An 11,222-nucleotide genomic window follows, 5' to 3' on the forward strand; every position below is an offset into this window, starting at 1 on the left:
CCATAGCCCCAGATCTAGGCCCTGCGCCCCCATACCATAATGCAACCTGGTAAGGCCTTAGTCACTTTCCAGCAGGAGTCCTTAACATTTGGGAACCCCCTCTTCAATCTGCTGTCATCCTAATCCAGCCTTCCGCAACCCAGTCCACCTTAAAGCAGGCCTTGGGTAGCCTTGTGTTTGTATACAGGGAAAATGTGGAGGGTGTTAAAGCTGCAGGCACACGTGGGCCTCACTTGTAGCCCACACTGCCCCAGAGGGCAACCATTCTCCTGTAGACTTCCTTTAAAGGGCCTCAGGGCCCTTGCACTTGTTTCTCCTGCCCTGGCAAACATCTTGGTCCTTAGGGGTTCCCTAAGGAGTCACTTCTTGAGAGTAGTCTAAGGCACAGACTTGGGTCAGGAATTTCCTCCAGCCTTGCAGTCCCCAGGGAGATCTCTCTTGCACAGTGCCTAGTCACTCTCTGTCTCCCCAACTAGGTGGTCATCTTAGAAGGCAAACCACAGAAGTCTTCCTCGTCTCATTGTGCCTGGCACATAGTAGGTACTCGATAATTATTTGCTGAATGACTGGATGGAGAACCAAGTCTGTTTTCATCTGCCTAGGCACACAGGCGGACACAAACCTTCCAGATCCCTCTAGCACAAGGTTCCTAACAGTAGAACAACACCCAGATCCTGCCAGTGCCTCTCAGACCAGATGCAGAGGATTTCAAATCAGGCAGGCCCAGGCTCCTGCCCTTGAGCGCTAGAAATGCAACAGTGGTTTCAGAGCTGTCCGTATTGCTCAGTGTGCATTGCACCTCCTCCCTACCCCCAGCAAATCTCTAAGGTCCTCAGAGATTGGAAGTGCAGACAGATAACACACAGACTCCAGGGAATTTAGCTGTTCTTTATTGACATGGAGTCTGGGTACCCCTAGCTTCCAGAAGGATGAGGTAGGTCCATGGGGCTTCCTTACAGCTCACACCTTTCCTGGGTCCTCCTTCAGTGTGACAGTCCGGTTGAAGACAAGCTGGATGGCAGAAGGGGAAGAATGACAACCAAGCCAGAACCAGACTAGAAGGCCCAGACCTCACTGGATCCTACCCTCACCTCATCCCTGAGGAGCTGAGGGTCAGAACACTCAGGTTCTCAATAACTTTATGATTGTGAGTAGGGGACTGATGGCTCTGGGCCTCTATTTTATAAAGATTATAACCACCACTATGGCTGACCCCTACACCTTGAGGAGTAAGAAAGCCAGGGTCCATACAAAATTTTGTGCATGGACCTCCGAACCCATTTCCTCATCAGTAAAACATGAACCCCAACTCAGTTAACTAAGGGAATGTTGGCAAAGTAAATGCCACAGTAAATGGCTGCCACAAGTGCATTGTTGTAGAAAGGGCAAGCAGGTAAAAAGCACCTGTCCCTGGCAGCTGTCTGGATCCACGGAGAAGTAGCCAAGCCGCTCAAACTGGAACTTGTCAAAGGGCTTTGCCAGGGCCACAGAGTAGTCCACTAACGCTGCCTCCACCACTTGTAGCGATGCCTGTGGGGAGGGAACTCAGGTGGCCATCCAGCCAGGGAGACCCACCACCCTCACCTTACACCCCAGGAGCCTACCGGGTTCAGGTCACTTAAGAATCCACCAGGCACTTCAGCAGGATCTTCAGGGTTCTTGTGCTGAAATCTGCAGCCAGAATGAAGGTCAGACTCCAGCTGGGTAGCCACAGCAGGCAATGCCCATCTTGTATCTGCCCGCACCCCAGCTCTGTTCACTCACAGTCGCTCATAGAGGCGAATTTCACATGTCAGAGGCTGTGACACCCAGTGAATAAAGGCCTTGGGCTTTTCTCCAGCATCTGCCCGTCTACAGGTTACCTCCAGGCTCTCTACACAGCCACTGGGACCCTGGAAGTCAAGGGGCCTGCAATTAGACCTGGGAACCACTAAAAGGACTGGAAGCTGCACGTACCCAGATCCTCCCTGCAGCAGGCACTGAGGTAGGAAGACTGCAGCCAGCTCTCACCTTGACAACATGCTGCAGCTCGATGACGTAGCCTGTATGCCTCAGGCCCACAGGTTGGCCCCACGCCAGGCGCTTATAGCCTGGTTCTGGCTCCTAGAGGTAGGAAGTGATGCAGACACAAGAGACTGAATGGGTCAAATAGATACAAGAGGCTTCTCCCCCATCTCTATGTCTGGCAGGGACTGACTCATCTGAAGTAAGAAGTAGGTGGGCTGACAGAAGAGGATAAAGGGACCTCAGGACTGGGCTTAGCAGCAAACAGTACCCTCCACACCCACTTACTTCCTTGAAGTCAGTCCTTTCAATGAAGACTATGGGTCCAAAGGGAACCTGATGGAAGCCCTTGGTCTCATCAGCCGGGAAGTTGGGCACCTGGATGTCTAAGGACTATAGCAGGAGATAGGTGTCTGAGTCACACTAGGCACTGAGACCCCCCATGCCCAGACCCAGGTGCACCACCCCCAACACACACACACGCACGCACGCACGCACGCATGCACACACTGAGGCATACCTACCTTGGCAGCAGGAAAGTTGGTAATGATGACCTGTAATGGTTCTAGCACAGCCATGGCCCGTGGGGCTGTGTCATTCAACACATCACGCACGCAGGCTTCTAGCAGATGGGGTTCCATTGTGGTCTGTGCCACTGTCACCCCCACCTAGCAGGAAAGATCAGCATCAGTCAGCAACACCGCAAATGCTGTCCTCAATCCCTACCTGCCCACCAAACCCACTGGGCTATACCCGAGCACAAAAGTTGTTGATGGCCTCAGGCGGGAAGCCCCGCCGACGTAAAGCTGTGAGCGTGAAGAGCCGTGGGTCGTCCCAATCCCTGTGGGCAAGGAGGTGGTGAAAAGCCCTTTGGCAGTACATGCCACTAGTACCACCAACGTATAATGAGGCAAACGATTACACCTACCGCACAGCACCAGCTGCCACAAGCTGGAGAATCTTCCTCTTAGACACAATAGCATAGTGAAGGTTGAGACGGCCATACTCCCACTGAACAGGGCAATACACATCCAATGCATTGCACAGCCAGAAGTAGGAAGAGCGTCTGGGGTGGGAAGGGAGAGTCAGGTCTGGCCACCTCAGACCAGACAGACACCACAGGAAGGGCTACTAGAATCCCACTGGCCCTACCCACCCATGGGCCCAGCTCCCTCACCGGGCCTGGAATTCCTTGGTGCAGAGTGAGTGGGTGATGTGCTCGATGGAGTCACAGAGGCAGTGTGTGTAGTCATAGGTGGGATAGATGCACCTGCAGGGCATAGGCAATGGGCCCCACCATCCAACCCCACTCTGCCCTACCCATGGCCCACCACCCCACTCTACAACTCCACAGCCCCACCCCATGCTCACACCCACCAGGTATCCCCCGTGCGATGGTGTGGTGTGTACTTGACTCGATAGGCCACCGGGTCCATCTTGCCATCCTCCATCACCAGCTTCATCCGCAGTGTGGCCTCACCCTCTGCAAACTTGCCCTTGCGCATTGCCTGACAGGAGCAAGGCCTCAGGCTGCCTCTCAGCACAGAGGCATCTCTTTCTCAGCATCCTGACCCACAAAGATCCGGCTGCTTCCCCCACCCCCCAAATCCCACCTCAAAGAGCAGCAGTGACTCCTCTATAGGACGGTCCCTCCAGGGTGAGGGCAGGGAGTTGTGGCCTTTGAGCTCCTCTCCTCTCTGGTGGCACACATACGCCTGGCCCCTATGGGGAAAAGGTGTGAGCACCCAAGATAGCTATGTCCTGGGCAGCCTGCCTGGCTCTACATCATGGACCTGGCCTCACCTATGGATGAGCTCCACAGCCCAGGCATACAGCTGGTCAAAATAGTCAGAGGCATATGTCACCTTGTAAGGTGTATAACCTGGGGCAGAAAAAGGAACAATGTGAACATCCAACCAGGGATACCCAATGGCAAGCCATAGCCCAAGAAAGACCACCAGGTCTTTCTTCCCAGGCCTTGCCCAGCCCATACCCAGCCAGGCCACCATGTCGCAGATGGCAGTGAAGAACTTTGCTTCCTCCTTCTCAGGATTGGTGTCATCAAAGCGCAGAAAACAGATCCCACTGTTGGCCTAGGAGAGTCACAGAATATGTGAATTCTCACATCATTAGCTCCCAAAATCCAACTCGTTGAAATGAGCTCTCCCAGGTCAGAATTGAAATGCCTTCAGAAGTTTCATTCATCCTCTGTATCGAAATGCCTTAAACAAGGAATCTTACACCAACTCCAAACAGCCTCTTTCTAAGCCTGAGGGGCTGCACTGGGCATTTCCCCAAAGCTGAACTCACTGTCTCACCCAGAACTTTTCCCCAATAAGCCCAATGGATTCCTAGCTACCTATCACATATGTGATTCTCCTCCATGGCCTTTGTCTGCTCTGGGAACATTATAGGAGCAGAAGGAAAGGCAAGGACACTTTTCTGGTATCCAATCAAGGGAGCAGCAAGTGGTCACCCTGATTGCCAGATTCCCACACACTCACCTTGGCATAGCCAAAGTTGAAATTGATGGCTTTGGCATGTCCTATGTGCAGGATTCCATTAGGTTCTGGTGGGAACCGGGTACGTACCTGAGATAAAGAAAATGGGAACAGAGAAATTAAACCAGAACTCAAGACTACTATAAAGCAACAGATGCCCCTTGCCAGGGAGGCTCTGGTGATAGGTTGGATGGGGCAGCATGAAAGCAGCCCAGGCCCTCTGGCAAGTGTTGATGGCACTAACTTTCCTGCAGTACTTCCACACACCTGTCCTCCAGTGATCTCCAGGTGCTGCTTCAGTAGATCCATGGTATGTGGAGTGGTCACATAGCCTGGGGTTTTGTAGTTCTCACCTGCCAGGGCCAGAATAAACCTGAGGACTGGGCTGCAGCCCAATGCTCCATACTCTGGATGTAAGAGTTGCTCACCCTCCCCAGGGTTTTGATTTGCCTGCTCACCAGGCTTGTGGAACTTAAGTGCCTCCCCTCGGAGCTGCTCCATCAGAGACAGGGTCTGACCAGCAGCCTCACCTGTGAAGAATAGAACAAGGAAAACTTAATCCTCTGATCCTCTAAACACAGCTAACTATCCCATTCAGCTCAGGGAGTTGCCTCTCAGTACTACCTACATCCTGCAACCAGAATAGAACCAAGCAGGCCCCTCTTTCCCTAACCACAGAGATAAGATACAGAGCCAGACTTCTCAGTTCTCCTCATACTAGTCTCTGGGTAATGGGAACAAAGGAAACACCAGGAATTCCAGTCTGGCAGCAGAAGGCAGGGTGATGAGTATGCTAATGGCCTAAGGAGACTAGACTGTAAGGACCTATCAGGTGAAAGCCCAGAAGTCAGGGAGCTGAATCAGACAGAAACCTCAAGTCTCTCACCATTCTCTACCACATCCTTTGCTGTCCTCCGGTCTTTTTCTTCTGGCCGAGCTTTTGACACCTGAGAGAAGCCCAGAAATTGGGTCAGGGTCTCTCCTGGTCTTGGGATCACTGGAGTCACATACTCCCTTCGCCAGCCTGAAGTCTCAGCCCACCCCACCTCATCCCCAGGGACCCAGGACCATACTCAGCCCCACCTTGGGCTTCTTCTCTAGATCATTCTCCGTCTTGGGCCCCAGAAGGTGAAGGACCTGAGCAAAAACCAGAGTCAGGGCTGAAACAGGAGTGTTCTCTTTCAAGAAGCACCTGATGGAACCTGCCCACCCACCTAAGGGCTTCCTGGCCTGCCTACAAGCACTGCCTTGAAAAACCTACCTAGCCCATCCCACTTCTGCTCCTCACATGGTTTTGCTGGCCTCAAATGCTCTGTTCCCCCTGAGAGTCCAAAAACTGGTAGCAAAACAGGTAACAAAAACTGCCATTTACAGAGAGTAACTGTGGGCTCAGCATCAAGATAACAATCTACCTCAGCCATCAGCCGCTTGTGATTCTATGCCATCATCCTGAGATGAAGGCACCCCTATTACAATATAAGGCAACTTATCACCCCTATTTACAATATAAGGCAACTTAAGTCCGGAGTAAAGAAACTCACCCCAAATTAGGCACAATCCAGAGGCCCAAGACTCTCACTGCCCACCAAGGTGCTGCCCCTCCACACCAGGCTCTACTATCCACCATCAGAATATGGACAGTGTCTCTTCCCCTCCCACTCCCAATTACCCCTCAGTGGACTTTAGGCACTGTCCATGGCAGGGTCTTTGCCTGCTTCAGCTCAAGGAGTTGCCCACCTGCATGTCTACTTCGTGCTTGATCATTTTGCCATCTGCCCACTTGAGCACAGCCCGAGCCTCTCCTAGAAACATGGGCACAAGGAGCTGCAGAAAGGCCAAGAAGGACACTTCCCACCCTCCTTCCTTGAAAAGGTCCTGGTTGACCTCAAGAACCAGAGCCTGGGACCAGCCAGACCACTGTTTTTTGTTTTTTTTTTTAAATGTTTGTTTATTTGAGAGGGGAGAGGGGCAGAGAGAGAGGAGAGAGAGAATCCCAAGCAGGCTCTGTGCTCACAAACTGTGATATCATGACCAGAGCCGGAATCAAGGGTCAGACACTCAACTGACTGAGCCACCCAGGCACACCACCACCTCCCCCAACCAGACCACTTTTAAGATGCTCTATTCCTCCCTCTTCTCTCTCACTTACACCCAGAAAAGAAGGCATGATCAGAGAGAACAATATAGTCCCTTGACACAGGCCCTACTCACCCATCAACAGTCCCATGTTGAAACGATAACGTTCCTCCAAGAGTTGGGGCCGGTGGCGATTTATGGCGGCCTCCACCTGCAAGAAAGCCAAACCAATGTGGTTCAGAAAAGCGTTCTTCAGAAATGCACTAGGCACCCACAGTCTCACCCTGGGTCTGCCTGGGTGAAGAAGAGGAGCCACTCCTTTCCAGGATCAGCACTAAGGAGGTACCCAATGCCTAAGGAAAGACTCACAGCCTCCTCAATCTGCTCTGGGGTCACCATGACACCCACACCGCATTCCTGCTCAAAGTCCTGGGTGTTGATGGGGTCCAGGGGATGACTTCGCACATACTCAAGGGCAGCTGAGAAAGAAGAATCAGTGAGTGACATCTCAGCTCCAAGAAGTAGGTAGACAAGGCCTTACCCACCCCGATGAAACCCCAATCACAGTTTTGCCTCCTCAGAGGTTAAGCCTTGCACCACCCTAGAGAAGCCCTGAGACCACAGTTAAGAGGCTTTCCCTCAGACCTACACTATTCCCCAGTCAGTCTCACCAGGGGTGGCCCTCTCCATCCTTCAGTGCCAGGGCCTGGGTTTAGAGAGGAGTGCAGTATGAAGCATCTAGAGAATGCTGGGGCACTTGACAGAAAGGGCAGACAGCGGTCTTGGCTAAAGGGAGGAGTTGGAGGTGGAAGTGGGAGGACAGGCAGGGGTCTCACCGCTCAGCTGGAGCTCGGTGTGGATCTTCTTATTGGCTACATAGCTCACAAGAAAAGAGAGACGCCGGGGATCCCTGAGTCGGGATGCCAAGCCATAGAGCAGGGTCCCGGTGGCTTTGTCGATGGTGGAGCCCAGAGTCTGCTGCGCCTGGGAGTCCGAGGAGATTCAGGAGAGAAGCCCCACGCCCAGTAAGAAAAGCCTGAGTTAGACAAGTTTGGTAGGTGAGGATCGGGATCGGGACCCAGCCCGGCTTTGGGGCACAGTCGACAGCCCGGGCCAAGGACAGAGGGACTCGCACCTGGGTCGCCGCCTCGCGCAGCTGCGCGCTCAGAGCCGTGTTCTTGAGCGTCTCCCGGGCCTTGTGCTCGCTCAGGCCAAGGCCGGTGAAGAGCGACAGGGAGTCCAGGGCCGCCATCGCTGGCACACCGGAAACCGAAAGAAAACTTTAGGGCCAATCTGCACGTTGGCATTAGCCCACTGACCAATAAGAGAGCGAAGCCGCCAGGGAAAGCCAATGGTAGCCTTCCTGAAGGGAGGGGGCGGGCTCGCCAGGGTCTTCAGCGCCCTTTAAAAGGCAGAGCCGGCCCAAACCCGCCTTTCCGGGCGCTTCACTTCCGTCTTCGCGCTCGCGGTCTTTTGCGGAGGTTAAGGGGTAGAGGGCGATAGGACTTTAAGGGAGATTTGCCGCCGACCTGGAGGGAAGGTGCTCAGCACAGAAGCAGGAGGTAGAAGCAGGCATGGCCCTTTGCTTTTCCATTTTTTTCCTTCAGCCCTGGGAACCTTGGGACCATCCTAGTTCCGTTGTTGGGAGCTATTGCGAGTCCCTGTCACATTTCTGACGTAACAGCTTTGGAGTTGTCATGGAAACAGTTGAGCTAAACGAAGCCCGGGAAATCCAGTCAAGATAAAGCGCGGGCTCTGTAAGTCTGGCACTTTTCAGGCGCCCACCTAGACACACCTGGTCAGGAGAGAGAGGGGTTTGGGCCAGGAAGCACCTCGTAGATGTTCTGTAATGATTTGGTTTTAAAATCTTCTGTCACAATTACCCTCCCCTTTCAAAGCATGCAAATGTCACGAAAACCACCAGCAAGTTAGACCTTGAAAACCATCTGCAAGTGTTTGACAAGGCATTTTACTGAAGTTGGGATAGGGTGGGGCAGATGAAATACTGTCTTGAGGATACCTATTGTGCTTGGGAGGGTCTCGCCACAGTCTCTCACTGGACTTCTAGGACCTGCTGAGAATGGGGCTAAAACAGAACAGTCTGTTTTCTTTGTGGAACTGGAGCTGCTAGCATGGTGAAGAGATCCCCAAATTTGGGATTGGAACTCAGGCTCTTTGAGGCTTTGGTGTCACTAATACTCGTGGACCTTCAAGAACTGGGCAGGATCCTGACCAATCTGTCCATATTCTGTGTCCTGCTTTGTGGCTATATCCCACTAATGACCAAGTTTCATTTCTGGGCCTACATCTGGGTCCCACATGATGACCACATCCAGGTGCCACACACTCTATCAATATCTAAGTCTCGTCCTGTGTCTTGGCTCCCCATGACACCAGCTTGATGTTCAGCCCAGGCAAGGCCAACTAGGTGTAGGGGATTGAGCAGGGGGTGCAGTACAGTGGTGCCATAGACCGGCACCAAGAAGGGGAGCCTCAGCCACACCAGCCCTATGCTGAGTCTACAGCTACAGGTGCCTAGCCCACTACAAAGGTGCCTATGCTGAAGAGTGCCTGCCACATCCACTGTCCGCTCTGTACCTGATGCCACCAAAGGATTTATTACAGCACCATCACCACCATCACTGAGTCCTGCAGGTCTGGTGATGGCCCCCTCAATGGAGTCAGGGACTAACCCCTTTTCTGGTTCTCTGATGGTGCCTACCCTGTGGACCTTGTGGCTCCACGTCACAGGATGAAGTGGTAGCCCCACCAGTGCTACCGAGAATGCCACCAGAGGCAGTGGCAGGCTAGCCAGTCCTCTGGAGCCCTAGGATTTAGGACAGAATCATGAAATTTTATGGCCCAGCCCAGGGGCTGGCTAGTTTGCATGAGCCCTTGGCACCACTTCAAAGAAAATCAAGAAAAAGATGATCACAAGGAGAAAAGCCAGGCAACAGTCTGCAAGGCCCAGCTGTGGCATGGGAAGAAGCAGGGTCCCGGGGCATAAACTGACAGCACAGAGGCAGTAGAGCCACAGTGCAGATGCCACAGAAAGGTTATATGGCAGACACAACAGCAGCAGGTCAGGGATGGACGGACCCCCTTGATCAGTGCATCCAGTACAGGCAGACCCCCAGTGGCTAGACACTTGGAGCTGCACACAGTAAAGACCCAGCACAATCCTGTTGTACCCCATACCTAGCAGGCCCTCCCACAGTATGCCAGCCAATGGCAGTCATCTTGCAATTCCACCATTTCTGCAGGTTCTCACTCCCAGCTCTCCAGGCTCCCAACCCCAGCCCCACCCCCCAGCCAGCAACCCCACTACAGCCCTTGTGCTGTTGTTCCCATAGAGAAAAGCCAACACTGGTCACGGTAGCTTTCTCCAAGAGCTCCCTCTGCTCGCTGCCCCCCCAACTCCAGCCAAGGCTAAAGGGTACTAGCAAGGCCCACATGCTAACCTTCTTGTATGACTGGCCCCAGAGGCTTGGGACAGGGATGGACTTACAGGGCTGCCAGGATCCTGTACCACCGCTGCCTGCCTTATACTCTTTCTGGCTTTATCTTAACACTCGCCTCATGAGTACCTCTGGTCCCCATCTCCTCCAGCTGGAGACACCCATCCTTACCTCCAAGCAATTGGACAGAGGAAGAAGCAACATTATCCATGAAGAGAGTCAAGGAAGCTTCTCACAAGGTCACAGGGGTCTGAAACTAGGACAAGACTGCAGACCCACTATGGGTGAACAGCCTGGGGCAATGGCCAGGAGCCAAGGTCTCAGGGACTCTAGGGAAGAAATGGCCCGCCAGGACCCTGCACCCTCCCTCCATATGAAAGCAGCCAAGATGAGCTCTGGTCTCTCTGCCTATCCTCCTTGTGGAGCAGGGTCTCTCTCACCACAGCATTTTTCCCCTGCTCTGTTCTCCACTAAGAGATCCAGATGGTGCTCAGGCTACAGCAAAGAAAAACCTGATACTAGGAAAGGAGGAAGGCAATACTCCCAGTGCTTCCTGTTCCCTAACAAGTCCTCCCTGACATGTCTGGCAGTCAGCTCCAGGCTACTCCAGTGCCTGCACCTTTTACCTCAACTTCTGGAGCCTCATGGGGTATTCACCCATCCTTTAGGTAGAAGATATTGACAGTGATGTCCACCATAGCTGCCTCCATATGAGACCCAGAACTGGTGGGATCAAAGGGCAGCAGGTAGGCCCCAGAAAGCTGATGGCACTCGGGGCTTCATGACCCACAGGGACTACAGTGGGACCCCACCATCTCTACTCAGACCAGAGCACTTTCAGGGTCTTTAATACACCTACCTACATATATACACGTGTACACACACACACACACACACACACACACACACACACACACACACCTCCCCTCTCGATGGGGAGAGGTGGCCACAGCACCTGGTGCATCATAGTCACTAAGTCTGCTTATTTATCATTTATTTTTAAAATATATTTAAACAGCAGCAATCACTTCCAAAATGCAAAAAAAAAAAAAAAAATTACAATTTTTAGAATAAAATTATATAACGTTTATGGTGCGAGTCAGAAAGAATTGAAGGTACAACTGAGAATCAAATCAGGCGGCACTGGGAGTGGCTGGAGAAGCCAAGGTCCACTGGTTGGGTC

The 11,222-nt window shown here is 52.8% G+C and overlaps 1 protein-coding gene across 2 annotated transcripts; it reads right to left on the reverse strand.

Annotated features, from left to right (window-relative positions):
- Positions 1 to 868: 868 nt before the first annotated feature.
- On the reverse strand, positions 869 to 8,404 carry QARS1 (glutaminyl-tRNA synthetase 1). Of its 2 annotated transcripts, XM_042978889.1 has the most exons (25): positions 8,111 to 8,404; positions 7,717 to 7,835; positions 7,418 to 7,565; positions 6,951 to 7,060; positions 6,717 to 6,792; positions 6,243 to 6,307; positions 5,589 to 5,642; positions 5,392 to 5,452; positions 4,964 to 5,035; positions 4,773 to 4,858; positions 4,509 to 4,595; positions 3,998 to 4,097; positions 3,808 to 3,886; positions 3,618 to 3,726; positions 3,382 to 3,512; positions 3,182 to 3,274; positions 2,933 to 3,070; positions 2,758 to 2,845; positions 2,529 to 2,672; positions 2,293 to 2,397; positions 2,011 to 2,103; positions 1,765 to 1,892; positions 1,605 to 1,671; positions 1,405 to 1,530; positions 869 to 1,011 (listed from the first exon to the last, which is right to left on the reverse strand). In XM_042978889.1, the coding sequence occupies exons 2-25, from the start codon at positions 7,831 to 7,833 to the stop codon at positions 961 to 963; spliced, it is 2,328 nt and encodes a 775-aa protein (XP_042834823.1). In that variant the 5' UTR covers positions 7,834 to 7,835; positions 8,111 to 8,404; the 3' UTR covers positions 869 to 960. The 2 variants fall into 2 exon arrangements, with proteins under 2 accessions (XP_042834823.1, XP_007088554.1); XM_007088492.3 differs by lacking the exon at positions 8,111 to 8,404 and having other exon boundaries at positions 7,717 to 7,872.
- Positions 8,405 to 11,222: the final 2,818 nt, after the last annotated feature.

Source organism: Panthera tigris, chromosome A2 (genome assembly GCF_018350195.1).
Source record: "Panthera tigris isolate Pti1 chromosome A2, P.tigris_Pti1_mat1.1, whole genome shotgun sequence".
NCBI lineage: Eukaryota > Metazoa > Chordata > Mammalia > Carnivora > Felidae > Panthera > Panthera tigris.